We start from the raw sequence: 21,341 nt of genomic DNA on the forward strand, positions 1-21,341 counted from the left end.
TATATATAACATGTGTAAACTGTATAATATTATATTAAACCATTTGAAATAGTATGTGAAATGCGAATTATGATTATAGAAAATGAAACATTTCAGGTCGGTATACCATAATGAGTGAAAGTTTAAATGTAAAAGTATAAAATAAAATAAGGAAAGTAGTTTTGAATATAAAAATAATAATATGTCTAGTTTTCTGTAGAATCATTCTACTGAAAACTGGCCACATTAATGACAATACATTATTATAAAATATCATAAATGATTATACGGAGTCAGTATCATTGAATGGAAAATTTTAAAGGAATACACGGTAGACGAACAGACGGCATAGTTCAAACATGATTTATAAGTATTATTATCACACTCGAAATTTCTCACACTATATTATAATCACATGAATGTCACAAATATTGTTAAAGGTTAGTCATCAAATGTACATTCAATATATTTTTATAGTTCTCATAGACTGATATTTACTGAGAAGTCGAACAGACATATCTGTTATTAACAACTAAATATTATACTACACACAATATTTAAGCCACCAACATCCCATAACGTATAGATATATTAATATAGTGAAACTTCCTTGTATGACGGTCACCGAAAGAATGACCGCCATTTAGAGATGGCCTTCCTTAGAGGTGACCGTTAACAGAAACTCAATATTCCAGATAACCGTTATGTATATAAAATGCATATCAATTTTTAAAAAAGATATTAAATACATAAAAATTAGGGCCCTGAACTTGATGATCTAAAAATATATAAAACTGCATAAAATGACATAAACATTTTTTTTTCTGAATATATATTTTACTGAAAAAAATTATAAACATTGTTTTGATACATATTTTAATTATTAATTAATTGAATACAACTATATATTATTATATACTTCAATCGATAACAGACAAACTAATAAAAACTGAATATATTACAAATTGTAACTTTCAACAAGAAAAATTCATAAAAAACTACAAAAATGAGTAAAATGCACCAAAAATACTAAAAAATCATAAAATTTACTTAAAATGCACAACATGCAAAACAGAAATTGTACCATTCAATTCTAAATTCCACGAGTCAAATTTCTGTTGAGGGGATTCGATACCGTCATTTTCTGTTTTCGTCTAACACACACGTGACATAGTAATTTAGACGTGTTTTTTGCCAAACATACTAATTGATCTAATGAAGCGATAATAAATCTGAAAACAGATTTGAATCTGTCATTAAGTCTACTTAAAATCGATTTTCCCACATTTTTGATATTATTCCCCAAATTCCTAAAAATGTCATATTAAAAAAAAAATTTTAAAAATATTTGTATTTCAATGTTCGGAGAAGTTAAAATCAAAAAATCATAAATATAGGAAAGTCGATTTCAAGTAGACTTGACCACAAATTCAAATCTGTTTTTAGAATTCTTATCGCTTCATTAGATCAATTGGTATATTTGGCAAAAAACACGGCTAAATTACTATGTCACACGTGTGTTAGACAAAAACAGAAAATGACGGTATCGAATCCCCTTAAGACTAGCGACATAATATTAGAGCAATAATTGAAAAAAAGATGCAAATGCATTAAGTTCTCGGCTCTAATAACAACATATACATAATGAAAATGTACGAAATGTGTAACACTGAAAAATGTCCTTTAATATGTGCAATTTAAAATGAGAAATGTGTTGCTCTTAATATCATAAATACATATTATTATTGCTATGCAGTCCACAAGCATGTATATTTCCAAAAGCCTACATTGTTAGAAAGAGATAAATTTGTTAGAAATCGGATAAATTCTATTGGAGAATTAACGAAAAATATGATTTTTTCGTCGTAGGCGTTGAAGTTTGGTGGCGACTTTTTCAGCGCTATGCATCACAATGTGACGACGTGTATTCAATAAATGGAATTAATAGCGCGTGCTGCACGATGCAACTGACTGCATTGGTGCACGTGCAGGCATACGCAAACTGCACCCAAACGACATTTGAAATGAACGTTTTTTTTTTTTTTACGAAAACCGCACCTGGATTATTAACTGGGTTAAAAAGGTATAATGTAAACTGTGACCCAATTTGTATGAAATGTGATTGTAAACTGCACCTGAGACCAATAATATTTGAAAATTTAGAGTTTACGTTTAACATGTTCATCATGGTTTTTATCCATCTATTATACATGTGTGATTTTGTTTCTACCTGTACTTGCATACGGTACGCAATGTTCAATGTATTGCAAGTACCCACAAATTATACCTCTGTACGTCAACTACTGTAGAATTGTAGACGTAGAAAAAAAAATCAATATTTCCTTCTCCAAAAAGATGGATACCGCTCTGCTTTACAGTATATATGTTACTGTTTATCACTGTAATGGATGGTGTTTGTAATTTGAATTCGTTATGATTTTTGTGCACTTTGTAATGTGATTAAGTTCAGGCCTCATTAATAAACTTAACACACAAATATACTAAACTAGTGTATTTTCGTAGTAGTTAAATGATGTTTATAAATCTAAGTAGCAGATACCTATGACCTACCCATTATATTAGTAATATTATTATTACTTAATTTATTGTTAAATTTAATTGTTTTTTATACACATATAGTATAATAATGGAATGTATTGAACAATTTATTTTTATATCTTATTATACAGTAAAAGTTATACCTATACGGCTATACCAATATTATATCCGTTAGAATTTAAATAAATAAATCAATATAAAAATAAATATTACAGAGCTGGACAGCGATAAGAGAGCCGCTCAATATAATGAAAAATAATATGAAGGGATAAATAAAATGAATAAGACCTAATAATATTTAATAGTAAAAATGTTGAGCACCTTGTCCCGATTGAACTGGTAATTATGTCAGGCATGTTCTGAAACTACTCATCCGATTATCTTGATTTTATTTTAATGTAAGAGTACATCGCGGAGCTGGTTCAAGGCTTAATTTAAATTCCATGAGTAACTAAAAGGAAGCTCACAAATGTATTTTTTTCAGCCCACAAAAAAATAATACTCTTTTTATTTATTGAAATGGTAGCCAATGATAACATATAACATTACAAAGCTTCTATTACAATCTAGGCATCTAGTTATATATATATATATATAAAATGGAAAAATTGTGAAAATTTAAATTTTGTCATGTTCTCTGGAACCCACTCGTTTGATAGTCATGAGGTTTTTTTTAAATAATTAAGTATTTCGAAGAGGTGTTTAAAGCAAAGTCTTATGGACCCAAATCCTGTCCACGAAATATTTAGAGATAAAATAGAAATAAACTGGTAGCACTATCTGCCCAGTAAAATTAATAAGAAAATATAAAAAATAATTTGCAAAAATGTTTTTCTGACGATGTGGGGTAATATGGCTAGATAGATATTGCATTAACTTAGGTAACTCTATAAATGAGTAATTATGCGGTGATGGTTATTATTAAAGTAGTGACATTTTTTACGGGCAGCGAAGAGCACGGTGTCAGCTAGTTTATTATACAGTTCAATGGTTCACCCCTAAATCTTAATATAATAATATATTATAGTCAGTATGTAAATGTTATATAAGGTACATTTTTCCGATTTTTTTTCTTTTTTGACATCTCACCCAACCCCACAGTAGGGTTGTGCTTATGTGTTATCGCCTAACGGTCGGGATTTAAGTCGTGCTCATCGGTCGGCGTCGTCCACGATCGGGACAACTCGGCGGCGGGTTGACGACACCGACAAGGGATGTCTGTCGCGCCCGTGGCCACAGCAATCGTCGTCTAGCCACCGGCCGGAAACGAGCGATGAAGGAAACGGCTGTCGGCTCGAAGTCGTGTAAACGAGACGCCGAAGTGGCTGCGGACCGGATGCCGGACAACGCGGACAGGAAGAAGTCAACCTCGAGTTGTCGTCGGCGGACGGCGGCGGCGGCGGCTGAGTCGTCACCAGGTGGACTGTCGCGTACAGCGGTGGCCGTCCTGTCCGTGGTGGCCGTGGCCTGTTCCGTGGCCGCTGTCGACCTGCAACACGCGGCCGCCGTTTGTCAACACTGGCTGTCGACGCTGTTTGAGTCGGCCGCCGATCAACAGGTAAGTGCTACCGATCAGTGTGTAATAGTGATAAGCAGATATTAGAGACAGAAGTTTTCCGAGGAGCTGAGAAAAATTAATTCCCCGAAAATACTTCGGTATCGGAAAAACCACAGAAGATGAAAATTAAAATCACAAATATTATACAGGAATATTGAAACCGATATAGAAATAAAGTATTGTTGATACAAGGTGTGAATGGCTACAAAATAATTCGGTGATGAGATGCAAAAAACCGGCTTTAACCCAAACGCTTTATTCGTGCACTTTTTCTTCGTTAGTTGCACGTCGCGATTGCGTTTTAATGAAATAGTGCGCTGTCATCCTCTTAATTAATTATATTTACGTCAATTCCCAAGATCAGTGGTAAAATATGATAAGTTTCATGACCATATATATTCTCACAGCACCTTGGGGGGGTCAACATTTATCTTTGGTAATTTATTCTTACAAAATTATGTAGGTAAACAAAAAATAAATATACCTACACCATAGGTTCATTCAATAATTTTTACAATATTCTAAGACTGCGACATATAATAGATTATTATTTTTAATTGTTATTTGTTGAACGAAAAATATTTTTCAATAAATACAATGAATCAAACTTAATGAATATATATAGGTATACCGACTAAAAAATCTATAGTTATTGCTCTAATCGTCGTATCGAATTGAAACATGGTTGTGCAGTATGGTATTACAATGACTGTGTAGAAATACAATCGTATAAACTAATTATTTAATCGTTTAACTAGTTTTGGGAGAGAATAATTATTGTTCTCTATAACAACGGAAACCGCCGTGGCATATGAGCGCAATATTACATCAATGCACAAAACGTCTCTTTAGTTTTTTTTTTTCCGTTGAAAGAAAAGCTCACCCAACAGCTAACAGCAGCGTGCTACGCCACGATCGTAATAATTTATAACAAACCTGCAGCACATCGGGTCAGCCAGGAATTATTATATTCGTACGTACGGCGTAAAAACAAGTTGTAAGTTGTAACGCTCCGCAGTACAGGCATGCATGTGTACACTGTACACGGGTGTGCGTGTAGGCACTCTTCAGATCTCATTCATGCATTATTCAAAACGGATGCACCTATAGGCATATAACACAATGTGTAGACCTTACATCTAACGTCGTGTACCACATAGTTTTTTTTTCTTTCGCTGTAAAAAATTGTGTTTTACCTACCTTGCACTTGCCATTATATATTATATTATTATGATGATACTCGTAGGTCATGCCGGTATGAGGACCGCCGGACCGTGCACGAAACCCGTGTTTTTGCGAATAGCCCGGAATGATATCTCCTCTTTTATTTTCATTTTTACTAGTTTTGTTTTTATTACAACCTATTTTTGGGAGAAATCAGCAATAGGAACTATGCCCACTGCCCATAAAAATACCGAAAAAGATCCGTCACCTATGATGCCTCTGCCGATGCCTATTATACATTTGTTTATATAGCTACACAGCTGCAGTGTGCATATAGTACCTATATAATATTGTGCTGGCATGCATACAATTTTATACCAGCCATATATCATTTAATTTTGTTCTAAATATTTCCGCTGTGTTGATTTCTGCAGTATATTATAATACAGCACTACTATACTTATCAACGGGGATATAATTTACACCAAATGGATATATAATTAGCTAGGTACCTAATATTATAGAAAATCGCTAAAGTACATTTACCGCGGTATATCGACACGGGTGTAATTAATTGTAGACATATATTATAATATAGCTTATGATAAATTACATAGGCTACCTACAGTCCTTTGTTCGACATTCGACGTACAACAGAGTACCCGTTATATTATTGTAAAGAAAACAATTTCTTTTTTTCATTATTCTTGTAAAGGTACTGGCTTCGATGACATAGGTATAGCTACAGTGTTAAATAAACACATTTTTATCGGTTTAAATTATAATTTTTTTATTTTTGTCAACGTCTATATGTTTAAAAAAATTAAATACATCCTCAGTTTTCTGTTTGTGTGAAGCTTCTTCTGATGTTCGTGGATTGTTGAAGAGATTGAGATATGGCTTAGTATTTTGGGCATCGGAATAGTGAATAATTATTTGTTCAATTGTAAGAGGTTAATCTGCACGTGTCACGCAATAGTCAGGGTTCCTTGCCAATCAAAAGTATGATAGGGTAATATGCAATTAATGTCCTATTCTGGATCTATTTATGACTATTTTATCTTCCCCGTAGTCGAGTAATCTGAACCAGCTTGATGTTGGAATATATTGAGTTCCGGTGGTTTTGCTTCGTTTTTATTATTAATTTTTTTAAATCAATTTTACAAAACGTTATTTTTACATAGGTATTATTATTTATGTAAAATACTATAAAACGTCATTATTTCTAAAACAATATAGATTTCAGTTTATAGTTTGCTTTAATATTATTCTACTCGAGAACAGCCATATTTTTTACAAGTGCCGTCGACGGGCATTAGCCATTAGGTACATAGGCAATTATTTATACAAATATGTTCATAACCGTTTATTTAACATTTGGGAGTGTTAATACTATTGGCATTCAAAGTTCCGTTAAAAACGTTACGCAAATAATATATTATATCGTCCATCGATATAGCATTGTGACATTTCGCTGTTTTTGTTGGGAAAAAAAATTACCTGAAAGTAAAACTCTTAACTCTTAATAACTTACCAAATATTTTGTTCGTATTGGTTTAGCAAATCCCGTATTGAACAGAAACAAAAAGAAGTCTGACAAATACAGCTGTGACGAACAGTGATTTAAGCCGAAATCGTTGCTTTGATACGGAATCGGTACAATAATATATTCTATTCCTATGTACTACACTATTACCTACAATTTCTTTAAGACTATGGTGGCAATGTATTGGTTCAGGAAATCAGCGTCATCGATGTCCATTAAAAAAAAATCAATGTCACATAATGCTCGATTTTCCATTTCCTGGAGAGAATTTCCCACAATTATGTACATCTTCTTTTCAAACATTTCAAGAATAATAATTCTTAGAACAGTAAACTTTGATGATTTTATTATGAATGAGGCCTTGAAATAATTTCTGCATAATTTAAAATAATGTTTATTTGTTATCATAATCAATTATAAGAACTACAGTAAGTAATATGTTTTATTAGTGGTTACCATAATATAACACTGTAAGTGGATCAAATTTTTAAATATTACACATAAGACATAACTTATATAAATACTATAATATCATAAAATAGCCAGATCTCCGAGAATTTAGCCCAGAAATTTTAACGCACAACAACAATATTCAGCGCTGACATTTCAGCGAACGATAATATACAGTGCATACGACATTATTTACTTTCAAGACATGTCAGCACACCTCATGTTTATAAAATTATACTAAATTAATTAAATATTAAGTTTTATTAAAAAATACCCTATCGATAAAATATGTACCAACCAAATTAGAATCGTGTTAAAAATATTATTGCCAGATACACATTATGTGTACGTGAAGCAATACGAATTATATTTTAATGTAAATCAATTATTTAAGTTAAAATTTTAAGCTATTTCTTGTAAGTATTCATCGAGTGGTCGGTTTTCGTAATATTTTCTTGAGTGCATGTAACATTTTTTTTTTGTGTATCTTTATGTTTCTATTTTTTTGGTGGTGTACATCATCTCCAGCAATGAGTTGTTCGATAACAACTTTATTAATCATTTATTATTTTTTTAAACAATTGATATATGTCCATATAACGATAAGGTATAGGGTGTGGAGACGTTAAAAGAGCAGATAATCCGTTATGCCAACCTTGAACATTGTTGTTGGTTCATAGGAGATCATCTTTCAACCGATCAGACCGATTCCAAATATCAATTGCGAATGAGTGAGAACTTTGTTTTCCTTTCCTGTCTAAACTTCCAATCTATGAGTACTTTTGAAATGTGAAATTGGTGGTGACAATAGGTAGTTCTTAATTTTTGTGTAAAATTAATTTTAAGATTCCAATCAAATATAGTGTTATATTGATTGACAAAAATGCATTATAATTATGTAGTCGACGACGTCTGCAAATGTGGATTTGCCCCTGCGTCAAACTTTTCCAGCTTAGGCTACAGCCAACCACCAGCATACATCATCTACAGATGAGTTTGTTCAACGGTCATCTACCTGAAGCTACTTGCAGCTGTATCAAATAAAAAGTCTAAACTAAAAAAGTATGGAAAATCGAAGAAATTAATCGCAATCGAAATAAACGACTAACGGAGTAAAATGATTTATGACTTCATTAAGAAACATACATTTTAATGTATTATTTATATCTAAATATTACGATTCTTCTGAAACGCAGTTGCAGAAAACAAAATGTATGCTCATCTAGGTGGCTAGGTATATAATATTATAATATACCGACGTGAATGCAGTTAACATAGTTGGGGCACTAATTCTGTATTAAAATCAAATATTTTCACTGTCCCACTATCGACAAATTTCTGCGGATGTCCTTGATTGTACCTACCTACATTTATTATAGTTATCGTTTATTTCTGTTTCAATAGTCATAAAATAAATAGTTAGGAAACCATAAAATCCATATCCGAAGTAAACGATGGAAAAACTATTCCTCCGGTCATCGCAATCGATCGACTGTTTTATTTTTACGTGCGGTGTGTTCGCTGTGCGAACCGGCCAAAATAATAATGGCCCCCGTGCGGACATCGTTTTTAATATGAATATACATATAAAATATATATGTCAACTGCAGCGTTATTGTTGCGGCGTCTGTAATCAGTTTCAGTTATTTTCCCACCGTTTATCATATAGTCATACAACACACTGCAACTATATAGTGCCGCCGTGTTAATAGATATGTCCTGACTTTCATACAACACACACGTCATGACGTATCGTTACATTATTTTTCTTCTCCTTTACCGTGGCCTTATTGTTTATAGCTGCCCTGCTGACACTTGAGAGATACCCGCGGATAATATAATATCGGTTTAAATCTAATGTAGTTATGTAGTTCATTTGGTTTAACTAAACTTAACAAAGTATAAGTACCGTTATATTCAGAAATATTAACGAAAAAAATATGACCAACACAGATATACTTGGACTTACAGGTTAGCGATTTCCGCGAATTTAGGTCACTAATACCGAACATTTAATTGGTAGGTGTAATGTTAGCAAATAATATTATTAGAGCTAGAGACTTAAAAGTATTTTTTTCAACTAAAATGCAAAACTTATAGCTAAACTAAATGTGGTTTACATAATACTAACTTCTATAAAATTGCATAGCTTCATGTCTATTGTTTTGAATATTTTGAGTATTTGACTAGTTTTTAAAGTTAAGATAGCAGTCGTAATTAGTAAAAATTATGAACAATTTAGACTCTGAGCTGAGTGATGAATGTATTTATTATCAATTGATGTGTTTTTTTTTTATCTGCTCACATACGAGTAGTCAATATAATGCTTCGATTATCAACTTTAGTAACTTTTCTGGAGAGAAAGCAAATCTGGCTGTTGTATTTAAAAGTCAAAATTGAAAATTGAAAGCTGTTTTCCAAAGCTCCGGGAGAGAGAGGATTCGGTGTATTTGCCGATGGGTATCCAGGTGTTTGGTTTGAAGCATCAGTAGTTGAGGTTGAGCTACGAGATTCATTTGAAGTATCAGAATTTGATGTACATCTGCTTGCGTTTTTGACTGTAGTTTATGCGATTTTGATCTTTCAAACAATATTTCGTCTAAAAATTATATTATTTAATTAAACTATGAATTAGTTTATTAGGATCAAAATTAGTTTTTGAAATCATTTTGATTATTTTTAAACATATTTGTACAATTTTATAATTTACTTACCGCTAAATATTTGTAGTAAAACCAAAACCTAGGATAGTTATTTTATGAACTTTAACATACACCATAGGCAATAAATTACACATATTTTAGTATAATTTATGATATACGTCATGAAGATATTAAAAGTAAACGCACGGCGTACGTGCGAGGCCTAAATAACAGGAAGCCTCTGGAGCAAAGGTGAAAACAACAATATTTTTTTTACCTATTCACATGATAATTCGATTCGGCAGGAACTAGAAATAATATTAAAATATAGTATATCACGCCACTGTACGCCATTGTTAGAACCCATTTATAAATACGGATAGAGCACCTAGCATTACCTACTTAGGAGATAATCAGCCCCAGTCGAAGATCTAGTGAGCTACGACTGTGCGCTTTATTATTTTGATATTTAAATTATACCTGTGAATTATATAAGTATAAAATAATATTTTATTTTATGTTAAAGCAAAGAGTAAAATGTTCAATTTATTTATTGCCTATCTTTCTCAGACGCATCTCTGCGAGATTGCATCAGACGTGATTATTTAAATCATTATTTTGGTACCGATCGTCGTGTCCCGCACAGCAATCACTACAATATATTATTGTTAAAATAACATTGCAAACTATAATCGGTTATTTGTTAATGAGGTAAAAAAAGCTGTAGTGATCGCCACACACTTTATAACTATATCATTGACAGTTCTTCAGCTCGATCTAGTCACAGTTTTTTTTATCCATAATGCTAGATGATCGCCTTTTGGATATTGGAAACAACTTATATTCCCAGTACTTGTTTTAATCTTACACAATTGTATAGGGCAAAGCTGCATTCCAGTATTTTCACTTTTTTAGGTTTTTTCGATAAATATCAATATAAAAAATGTTCTCTTGGTCAAAGAGCTTGAAAATTGAATAAGTACATAATAAAAATTATATAAGTTATTATTCTAGATGTGCACGTACGATTTGTTCGTGTAGTAAATTATAAATGTAATAATATATTAATTGAAACAATTAGATCAGCATATTATCATAGTAGTATTTATTATCAATGTCACATATACTACATTAAAAACAAATAAACACTCTTTTATTATTTTTTTTATTAAACTATTAAGTTAAAAACATTTTATTTTATATTATAAGCTGTTTACTGACCTACTATGAAGTTATTATGAATTATGATAATTATTAGAAATATAAGCAATACCTATTTCTACAATGATGTAAAATGTACCAATGTGTATGTAATATTAATGGTTAAATGTATTTATTTATTTCGTATGATTATAATAATATAATAGCTGAATAATTGCGTTGATTATCAGTTTAGTTAGCAATAACTGATAACTACTCCTAGTAACTATTTATAATTACTACGTTTAGGTGTACATGTTGCCTTTAAAATGGTTTAAGATTCATATTTCATAGATTAATTTATCTTCGTATGTGGAAAGGTCATTGGACAAATAAAAAATATCACATAAAATTTAATTTAAAACTATATAATCGTCATCATATAAACGTATTAATTCGATACTATAGTCCCATTTCATTATTTAGAAACATTATCAACTACCTGTGTAATAGGTATGCGTGCGGTATACTCGCTGTCTAGTTGAGCATATCAATTTATAAAAAAAAAAATTCAGTACGGCTAAAAAATGTGTTCAATAATAATGTTTGGTTGATTTACAGTATCATATATTAATAGTGCCTGCAAAGGAACAGGTACCTATAACATATTCTAATCATCAAAAGTTTCAAGTGGTAGATAATACATTTTGGGAGGGGACAGTTCGCTCGAAATTCTACACAGTGAATAGCATAACTGGTTGCTCTAACCGCTTTCCAGTGCTATACACACACAATTTGAACACGCTAAGAAAATTTAAGTCATACAGCCTACTCAAATACATAGGTTTCTTCCCTAAGTATAGGTGCCTGGCTGACAATAATACGAAGTCGTGTTAGTCATACATAGCTTGTTACGCAAAAATGTATTCACACAATCTGTGTATGCAATTTAGTTAAAAGAAATAGTTTAAATGCGCTCGCTCTATAAAATAATAAACCATGAAATAATCAACGACTGCATATTCTTCGCAATTTTGGTTACACGGAGAAACATTAAAAAGCGGATCCGTACCTAACAGAGCATTAAATCTCAACATTCGAGAAACACACACGCATTGGAGTCATAATCTTTAGAATCTAAGATTAGGTATCGTTGATTCGAATCCAACCAAGAGATTTATTTGAGAGGAAAAACAAATGCATCATATTTTTACGAGACACGAATGATTATGATTATAGTAACGATATGTTACTACTTACAAGAACAATATAACGACGGATAATAATTACAGTGAGTTCCTGCAGGCAATAAAATCAACAGTTTTTTATTGAAATAAAAATTAAACACCTAAACCAACTCGTGTCATGTTTGTAATCTTGACCTTTCAATCTTCATCAAAACCACAGAGTATAGGTTCCATCAAATTTATTTTAACTTTGATGCATTCTATATAGATTAAAATATTTAAAATCTGAGCTGATTAAAAATGTATAATTATAGCATAATGTCCCTAATCGTGTTATTTTGGATTCAAATTCAATTGCTCGGCGGTCAAATGCAGTCAACAAACGATGGATAGTTTTTTTTATTTAATTGTAATAATTTCTTTATTAATTTTTTCCAATAACACTTGTAATTTTTTTTGTTATGATTAAATTTCTAAGAATAATTAATTCAAAAAATACGCTTTGTGGAATAAATCGGTTAATAAAATCAAATTTTAAATTACTAATGCGTGCATACGGTATTAATAAGGTATGAACTATGAATTGCACTGTGATATGTTTTCTTCATTCTTGACATATTCATCATAAAAAGCATTATTTTTAAATTTTTTTATTTTTTTTTTTATTATTTTATTTGGTTGATTCCGCGTGGCTTATGTTTCCGCTTAACACTTTTTTTCTATTTAGTTGTATCAAAGTACTTTAAAAAATATCATAAACACACGAATATGAAATTAAAATATTTGCTGTCGTTAAAAAAAGTAAGAAACTTCAAAATGATAAAGAGAACAAATTGTAGAAATGTGACATGAAAAAATGAACGTAGAAATGGAAAAAAAAAACGTAGAAACAATTTGTGTGTGTGTGTTTTGCGGATAATAGTATAGGTACCCGCTGTCTATAAATATATTTACTATTATGTAGATGATATAATTAAAAATTATACGTGTTTATAAATAATTGAACTTCGAACGAGAAATAGTTTTAGCATTCTCAAATTGTGTAGACCACACCTATTCAGATGAAAAATCTTTCCCTTAGTTTGACACAAAACATGTTATAATGTAGAATAATGCACTTTATGAAACATCAGTTTTATTCAAACACGCGGCTATTGTTGATTGTTCGGTATGAACATAATTATTATTTATTTTAACGTTTATTAAACTGCAATCATGTCCATTGTTTATATCGTTTGTCTACGGTTAAACATTTTCTTTTATAATATCATTGTAGTTTAGTTCATTCGACAATTTGAAGTGCATACTGCGTAGGTACCAACCTATATAGATATGTTTATAAAAAAAAATAAAAACAGACATTATAACGCTCAGGTTAAGTCTGACCACCCGTCCATGAATATTTTCTTATATTACTATCATAGCAATATTTTATTTCTCCGTTCGACAAAATGATATGAGTACCTTCGAAAGTTTTTACCATTAATACTATAATAATTGAACTACAGCTGGCCACACTCGTAATTACAATTAAACCGATTAAACTGTATGACCAGCAGACGGTCATTTCACACGTTACTGACCTAATTTTTACTATAGTAATCATTGCGCGGTCTCCGTAAATAATAATAATAATATTTAGATTAATTTTTCTAATTTGTCGAACAAAGCTTAACCCTACCCCTACGAGAACGAGTTATAAGTTGTTTAACGGTTGTGAGTATGATTGTCTAGCTACTAGGAATCCTTGTAAACAATTATTGTTATACTTGAACAATTTTTCAATAATTGTCATCACGTTGGTGAGTGGGTAGTGCACGAGACAGTTTTAGAACTTATTGCTTGTTAAAAATAACGTTCAAAATTATTGAATATTGAGATTTGAAAACTAATTTATGTGTATTTTATATATACCCTAAATCGGAAGCTGATAGCGAGCTTAGCTCCGTTTAAAGAGGTCATGCAAGTCTCCCTTGTAAAAAACAAGAATAAACAAATAAATTGTAACTTGTAAGTATTGAAAAAATCTTAATTATTCAAGAAACGATTGTGAAATTAATGTAATTTTCCTGCGATTATTTTAATAATTACTAATTAGCTATAAAAAAATTCGAGAGATCGATCATGCTGTATAGAAGTTCTAATATAATATAAAAGTATTGAGTTCAAATAATTAAATGACATACCATGACAAAACATAATACATATCATAACATAAAATACCTATATTGTTAAGTTACATGGAAAAATCATACTTAGCCAAGGAGACTGATAATTTGAACATCAAACGCTAGTTAATCAAATAAAACTATATATGTGCACATATAACTTTTCCATATTTTTAAATTTTTGTAAACAAAACTTTAAAGAAATATTACACCTCATGACCTCATACCTATATTCACATTTGCAAAGCCAGGAAAAAAATAAGTAAATTTGAAAATAAAATACCTTTGAATAACTCAAAATTAATCTGAATTTATTTTAGAAATTTATTTCGTATTACAGAAAATGATAGCATAAAAAATGGTGATAAGTTGCAAGTCTCGATGATGTAATATTTCGAATTACAATAAATTAACTCATATCATTTTACAACATTGTTATTTTTCGTTTGCCAAAATTCGGATTATTACGCTCACAAAAATTTAATGTCGATTTACGCTTATGTTATAAATTCCGATATCAACAACTTAAAAGGATCCTCGACGCATAAATTAAAAGTAACGTACAAAATAGTTTGTAAAATTTCTCGATTTTTAATACATATCAAAATATAAAACGAACAAAAAAATAAAGAATTTTGTAATATAATATAATCTATTATGAAACCGTAACAAAGTTTTTTCTCTTCTCAAAAGAATCTACAACATTTTTTTATCGGTTAGACTCCTCACTCACTAAAAATTCAACAGACTCAATTTCCGCCTATGATTATATAGATACTTACTGCGATACCTACTCTCAACTTTAAAATCTATAAACTATTATTTTGTATTAATAATTTTTATTTGTCTTGAAGTTATGATACAAATAACTACTATTACAATATGTACATAATTATACACTGGATAGTAATAAACTGTGTCTGGGAATTGGGAACTCACGTATGAGCAGTCCGATTTTTGATCATATTTTATTTTATTAAGTTGTTTACACATTGGTAACACATTTCGTACTATAACAATATTATGAGCATTTGTAACGGGCATTGCGCTATTCGTTTGATATCCGAGGCTTCGCTCTCGAGTGGGATACTGGGATGAACTTTAAAAGTGTATAATATTTTTTCAAAAACCACTGTCAAATCAGTGTGTATTGGTGTGCATCGTGTACCCGCCTACTATGTATATGGGTAGGTACTCCATTAAGTAACGTTTTGTAATGCAACTTATACAATTTGTATACACCGTACACTTCTGTCATGGCCATTAACCGTCTACACCCTTGTTTATCGTCTGCTCAGTCAGGCAGTGCACGTGATAAAAACCACTTCAGCGGTGATTGGTATTGTTGTTGGTATTATAGCACAGTAAATTATGTTTTGAGGGTTTCATTAAAATCACTGTAGCAGAAGAAAGTGTCATAAGCCGCGAGCGAGGCCATCAGATTGTTGGTATACATATTATATATTGTCGGCCTGGAAACTACTCAAAAGTCTTAATAGGTACCCGCAGTTATCATAATAATTTATAAATATTATTATATTAAATATTTTATCCAGTTTTATGTCATAATATATTCGTGTAATATTATGTAGTGAGTGTATTTCGTATTCAGCCACCCTGGTTCTGTATAAAATAATTGTAAATTGAACGTTTAACCAGAAGTATATAACATTGAAAAACCCAAATCGTTCTTTACTATTTCTTTACTATTTACTATTTTTTTTTAATATTTCACTATAAATACCTTAAGTTTTTTTTATAAAACTCAAAAATTTCAACAATTACTAGTTTGGTAATAAATTTACTACATTTGTACCTATACCTATACAACAATAAAAAAAGAAAAATACAACAACTCACTTGTCTTGCTCTGGTATAATAACAGTAAATTATGTTCTCAGATTATGAAAAAATATTAAAGCTGCCATATAGATAATTAGATAAATCTGTCAAAAGCATTTAAAATATATTTTAATTCACAGCTACGTATAGCGAATTATTTGTTTACACTGCAATAATATTTGAAAAACATAATTATATAATAGAACAAAACAAATTTATTAGCACAGCAGTCGAGTCGCGATAACTCGAAGTTAATTATAAAGATTTTACATATTATTATATTGTTATTAAATTACTCTCTAAAAAATGAAATACAGTACAATTATTTAGGAGTTTCGGGTTTATCAATTATTTATGGCATAACAAATATAGTGCATACAATCAGATAATTATTGACTGATTAAGATTTGAATAGCTGTGTGTTATAAACTTAAATTGTATGGCAAATAAAATTAACTCATATCTTAAAAGTCTAGTGAAGAATATTTGGGTAAAACCATGAAATCAGAAACACTAAGTTATTTTTCTTTCACTAGTGGAAGTGGAAGTAGTGTTTTAATTATTTGCTCCATCGGGAGATTTGCAGGTACCTATTTGAAATGTAATGTATTTTCTATTTTCTGTTTAAAATAGTTCATACATATTTATAAATTCTAATATTAATTAGACAATTCTATAAATTATGTTACTTTCACGTGTATAATAATAGTACCTAATATGTGGTTCTCAAAAATAAATCATAAAGTTAAATCACCCACCTATAATCTGTACTCATGTCGAAGTCTTCTCTCCGCGAATCGTCCGATTTCAACAAAAATGTTCAAATGTAAAAATACCAATGATACAATGATACAATAAAAGAAAAAAGTAAAAAAAATATTTTTCACAGCAATAATAAATAATAATTGTGCTTTAGAGTTTTCCAAAATTATAAATATAAAATTAAACGGAATTTTACTTGTTTTGGTAAAAATTGCAAAAATATTGTTAATGTTTGATGTTTTGTTATGCGTTGAGTTAGACATTTATCACGTTTTATTATTTCCGCAGAAAAGTATTTATTTTAAATAATAATTTGTTATTATTATACTTAGGTACCAACATTATATAAATTAAGGGGTATACCATAATAATTTGAATCTAACAGGTATTTATTGATAATCAAAAAATGGAGTATGATCTGATATTTTGACCATAGTGTGCATTGGCATTACCGGACTTTTTTGAGGATATACTACGGCCGCCAATCGATTGTTCCTACTGCCAAGGATTAGATGCCATTGAGAAAGTATTCAATTTATCATCCGAACATTTTGAAAAGCAGTAAGTTAAATTGTGTTCAATCACTTATTTTGTTGAAATAGAAAAATATTATTCGTAGAAACATGAAACATTCCACTATCGCTTAAATAAATCATTAAGTATATCGTCAGTATATGTATCTTATTGTTACACGCAGTAATATTTAACACTTGGTAATGTTTAATATTTACCTACATAACTAAAATCACTTGATGTAGTTAATTTTAAGCTATAAACGTTATACATTTTATAGAATGACATGTTGTATATAAATCGTGAGAAATATACCGGTAGGTACGTACATAGTGAGGTTTTTCAAGTAGGTATTAGTTATTTCTGAGCTACACAAAACCCACAGCATTAATAATAGAAAAATAAATCATCGATAGTATGAATTATGAATGAATAAAATTCCTTTAGAAATAGATGCAGCAAATAAACACACTGTTTCCAATTGTAATTGTTTTTCGTACAGCAGCAGCTATAGAGAGACTTACTAGTTAATTACCAGATTTTTAATCATTAATTAAACCATAGCCCGTAGGCAATGATTAGCCTACCTATAATTGTCGAACATAGCTGGTTTTAAATAAAGCCACAGTAGCTCTCGGCCCTTAATTAAGTTTTTACTACCTACGTACCTTACTAAAATGTAATAATCTAATTGATGATGCAAATAGTTTGTGTTAATAATTTAACGTTACCTATTTTAACTATTAAGTATTAGGTACAATTATTATATTAAGCGTATATTTATTTGAAATATTGAAATCGTTTGGAAGATACGTGCATTAGCGCATGTGTATTTATAGTCTCTATTTTCTATAGCTACAATGCTACATGTCAATTAAAAACTGGTTTATTGTTTTTTTTTTTTTTTACAATGGATTATCGATCATAGCAGAGGAAAAAATATTATCAACTAGGTCTATATTATGTCTGCATAATACCTAGAAATATTGAAAATGTTATATTTGATAAATGAGTAAATTTTGACCCTGAAACGTTTTTTTTACTCGGTAGACTGCGGATGTGCCGAGGTGATGCCTACCCGAGATCATACCCACCACGGGTTTTTAACGATTTTAATGTTTTTTGTTTTTTCATAGCTACGCGTACACAGGACGACCAGTAGTGGTTGTTGACGATTCCAATGCCGAGAGGTCTGCCGATTTTGGGTTTAGACTTTTCAAAAACTTGTCCGATTCCAAACTTTTAACGCCATGCCAGTTTTTCCCGTACAAAACAGAATTTAACACGCTCGAGGAAGCTCTGGATATGGACGACCAACGGTCAGCGATGGCGCCTGGATATGCACCGTGGTACATCGGATGGTAAGTCGGATAGTAGTATAGACCTATAGGTAGTGTATAATGGCGCAACTATGGCTAAAAAAAATTTTTTGGGGGGGGGGGGGGGCTGTAGCTTTCACCTGATATTACACAAAAAGTCAGGCTAAGCCCCCCAGCCCTCTCCTATAGTTGCGCTTATGGTAGTACCTACATAAGATATTTAATTAAAATAACAAAAATAAAAATAATACATAATATTTTAGTATCAAATTAAAATAAAATGCCGTCAATCAAAAGTTTTCGATTTTTCTTTTATGAAAATAATATGTTTGATTTTTCTAAAATGTTATATTTTATATTAAGTATTACGTATTATTATAGTTTATTGCAAAACAGTAGAACCTATTTATGATAAGGAGGACAAAAATGTTAAAACTAGGGGTCCGATTATGTAAATTTCTTTGTTTATTCAAATGAAAGTTTTGACAATAAAACTTATAACAGCCACCACCCTAAAATTGTACAGCTCTTCCGATTCGTGGCTGAGAACCTTCTCAAATAGCACAGTTATAGCTGGTACAGATACCTATAGATCATATTAATATAACATGTTTTTTATATTATATAAAGTAGATAATAGGTGTAATATAAACCAAAAATTTTTGATATGATTTCAGGAGCAATTGTGAACGTAAATCGATAAATCGTCTGAAGGAACACATAACTCTACCTAGTTTCTTACCAAAGCTGTCAGACAGGAAGCAAACCCTTTGGATTTTTATGGGCACACCTGGACACGGAGCACCGATGCACGTAAGTACCTACCTATGTATGTAATATATTTATATAATTATCAATGTACGATAGTTGGACACTTTTACCATTATTAGTTACTAGGTAAGTTACCATTTATAATATATATTGGCAATTGGAAATTGGTATATGATACCTCCTAAGTGCAGGCATGGATTCAAAGCAAAGATCTATTAGGGGGCGACAATATTTTTACAAAATAAATACAATTACAATATATTACACACTTAATTCTTAATTTAAAATTGTTTATAATTTTATATTACACGATACTGAATTTACTGCAGTTTACAGATAAATATGATAAATAAATTAGATAAATACCTAAATATTTTTTTCTATTTTCATCCCTGTTTCCCTTGATCACAGCATCAAATATGAGCGGCTAGACCGATTTGGCTATTCTTTTTTTCTTGTATTTGTTATTGTCAGACGAAGTTTCTTTTGGAGGAAAAAAATGTGAAAGTTGGGTGAAAAATTATTTATTAATATATATAGACAAAAAGGTCAGATTTCAGGTATAGTTCGAAACACGAAAGCCGCCGTGCAGTACAATATGTGTATAGGTACACAATTAACATTTATTTCAATTAATCTCCTTCTTCCAAAGTACCAACTAGATTCTTATTCCTATCAGAAAATCAGTTGGTGTCAGTTGAAAATTAAAGCAACTGCTCTAAAATATATCGACAAAAAAAACAATTAATCACTCAGTCCGAAAATCTAAAATTTAACAATTTTTTATCTTTTTATAAATCGCAAAGCACATTTCCCACAGATCGACAAAGTGGCATTTCCGTCGTGGCAGACGCAAATAAGAGGATACAAAAAATGGACGTTGCGCACGCCGGCCGAATGTTTTTTCAAATGCAAACGAATGTTCGAAGTGTTCATGGAACCTGGTTCAACGAGTGAGTACCTATATTGTAAAAGTATATCTACCGATTCAGATGCAAATAGCGGGTAAGCGGGGGCTCAACCATTGTATAGCATCCCCTCCCCACAAAATACCTGAAGATATTACACTACAAATTGTCATCTCTACATTAAAATCTTCAGACTCCCCCCCCCCCCCCCCTTTAATATTATTTATTATTGTCATTTGACATACAAATAAGACTTGAGATATTTAGACTAAGGTAATAGAATTTATAGAATATTTAAGGTAACGTTGAAAAATTGTAAATATTGTATGCAAAATTATATAATTATAAAGTAATTTTAAAATAATAATTATAATAATTGTTCAATATTTTCTATAGTTGTACTGGACACAAATATTTGGTACCATGAAACACAAACCATCGGTCAAGATATTAGCATAACTGTGGGTGGCGAATATGATTGAGATGCAAGACATACACAAAGAATATTGTAGGTACTTAAGTATTAGAAATCATTAACACTAGAATTTCAATGGCTTTTTTTTATTATTTTAAATCAACATACACCAGCCATATATAAGAAATTCAAGACAATTTTATTATTTTTTTTTTTTAATTATAGATATTCTACTGTAAACATTTGATTTATCAAAACTAAATTGTTATATCTAATCAAAAGCATAATATTTTAATAATGGATATTTACCCTGTGATTGCAATACATCTAGAAAACATAATATCATAACAATTGAAACATTGAGTGTTAATTTAGAAAGGTAGATTGAAAATACAATACAATCGTATTGTAGTATAAT

General features: G+C 30.5%; 1 protein-coding gene across 1 annotated transcript; it reads left to right on the top strand.

The window, feature by feature from the left end:
• The first annotated feature begins 3,794 nt into the window (after positions 1–3,794).
• On the top strand, positions 3,795–21,303 carry LOC111031290. The gene is made up of 6 exons (XM_022311169.1): positions 3,795–4,096; positions 17,434–17,558; positions 18,647–18,871; positions 19,507–19,642; positions 20,421–20,553; positions 20,905–21,303. Exons 1-6 carry the CDS (start codon positions 3,812–3,814, stop codon positions 20,988–20,990), a joined length of 990 nt encoding a protein of 329 aa, XP_022166861.1. The 5' UTR covers positions 3,795–3,811; the 3' UTR covers positions 20,991–21,303.
• The last annotated feature ends 38 nt before the right edge of the window (positions 21,304–21,341 follow it).

The sequence above is a fragment of the Myzus persicae genome, unplaced genomic scaffold (genome assembly GCF_001856785.1).
Source record: "Myzus persicae strain clone G006 unplaced genomic scaffold, MPER_G0061.0, whole genome shotgun sequence".
Lineage (NCBI taxonomy): Eukaryota > Metazoa > Arthropoda > Insecta > Hemiptera > Aphididae > Myzus > Myzus persicae.

Coding starts and splice junctions, on each gene's coding strand:
- LOC111031290 (XM_022311169.1), top strand. CDS start 3,812: ATGAAGGAAACGGCTGTCGGCTCGAAGTCGTGTAAACGAGACGCCGAA. Junction 17,559..18,646: donor TCCGAACATTTTGAAAAGCA/GTAAGTTAAATT, acceptor GTTTTTTCATAG/CTACGCGTACACAGGACGAC. Junction 19,643..20,420: donor GACACGGAGCACCGATGCAC/GTAAGTACCTAC, acceptor CATTTCCCACAG/ATCGACAAAGTGGCATTTCC.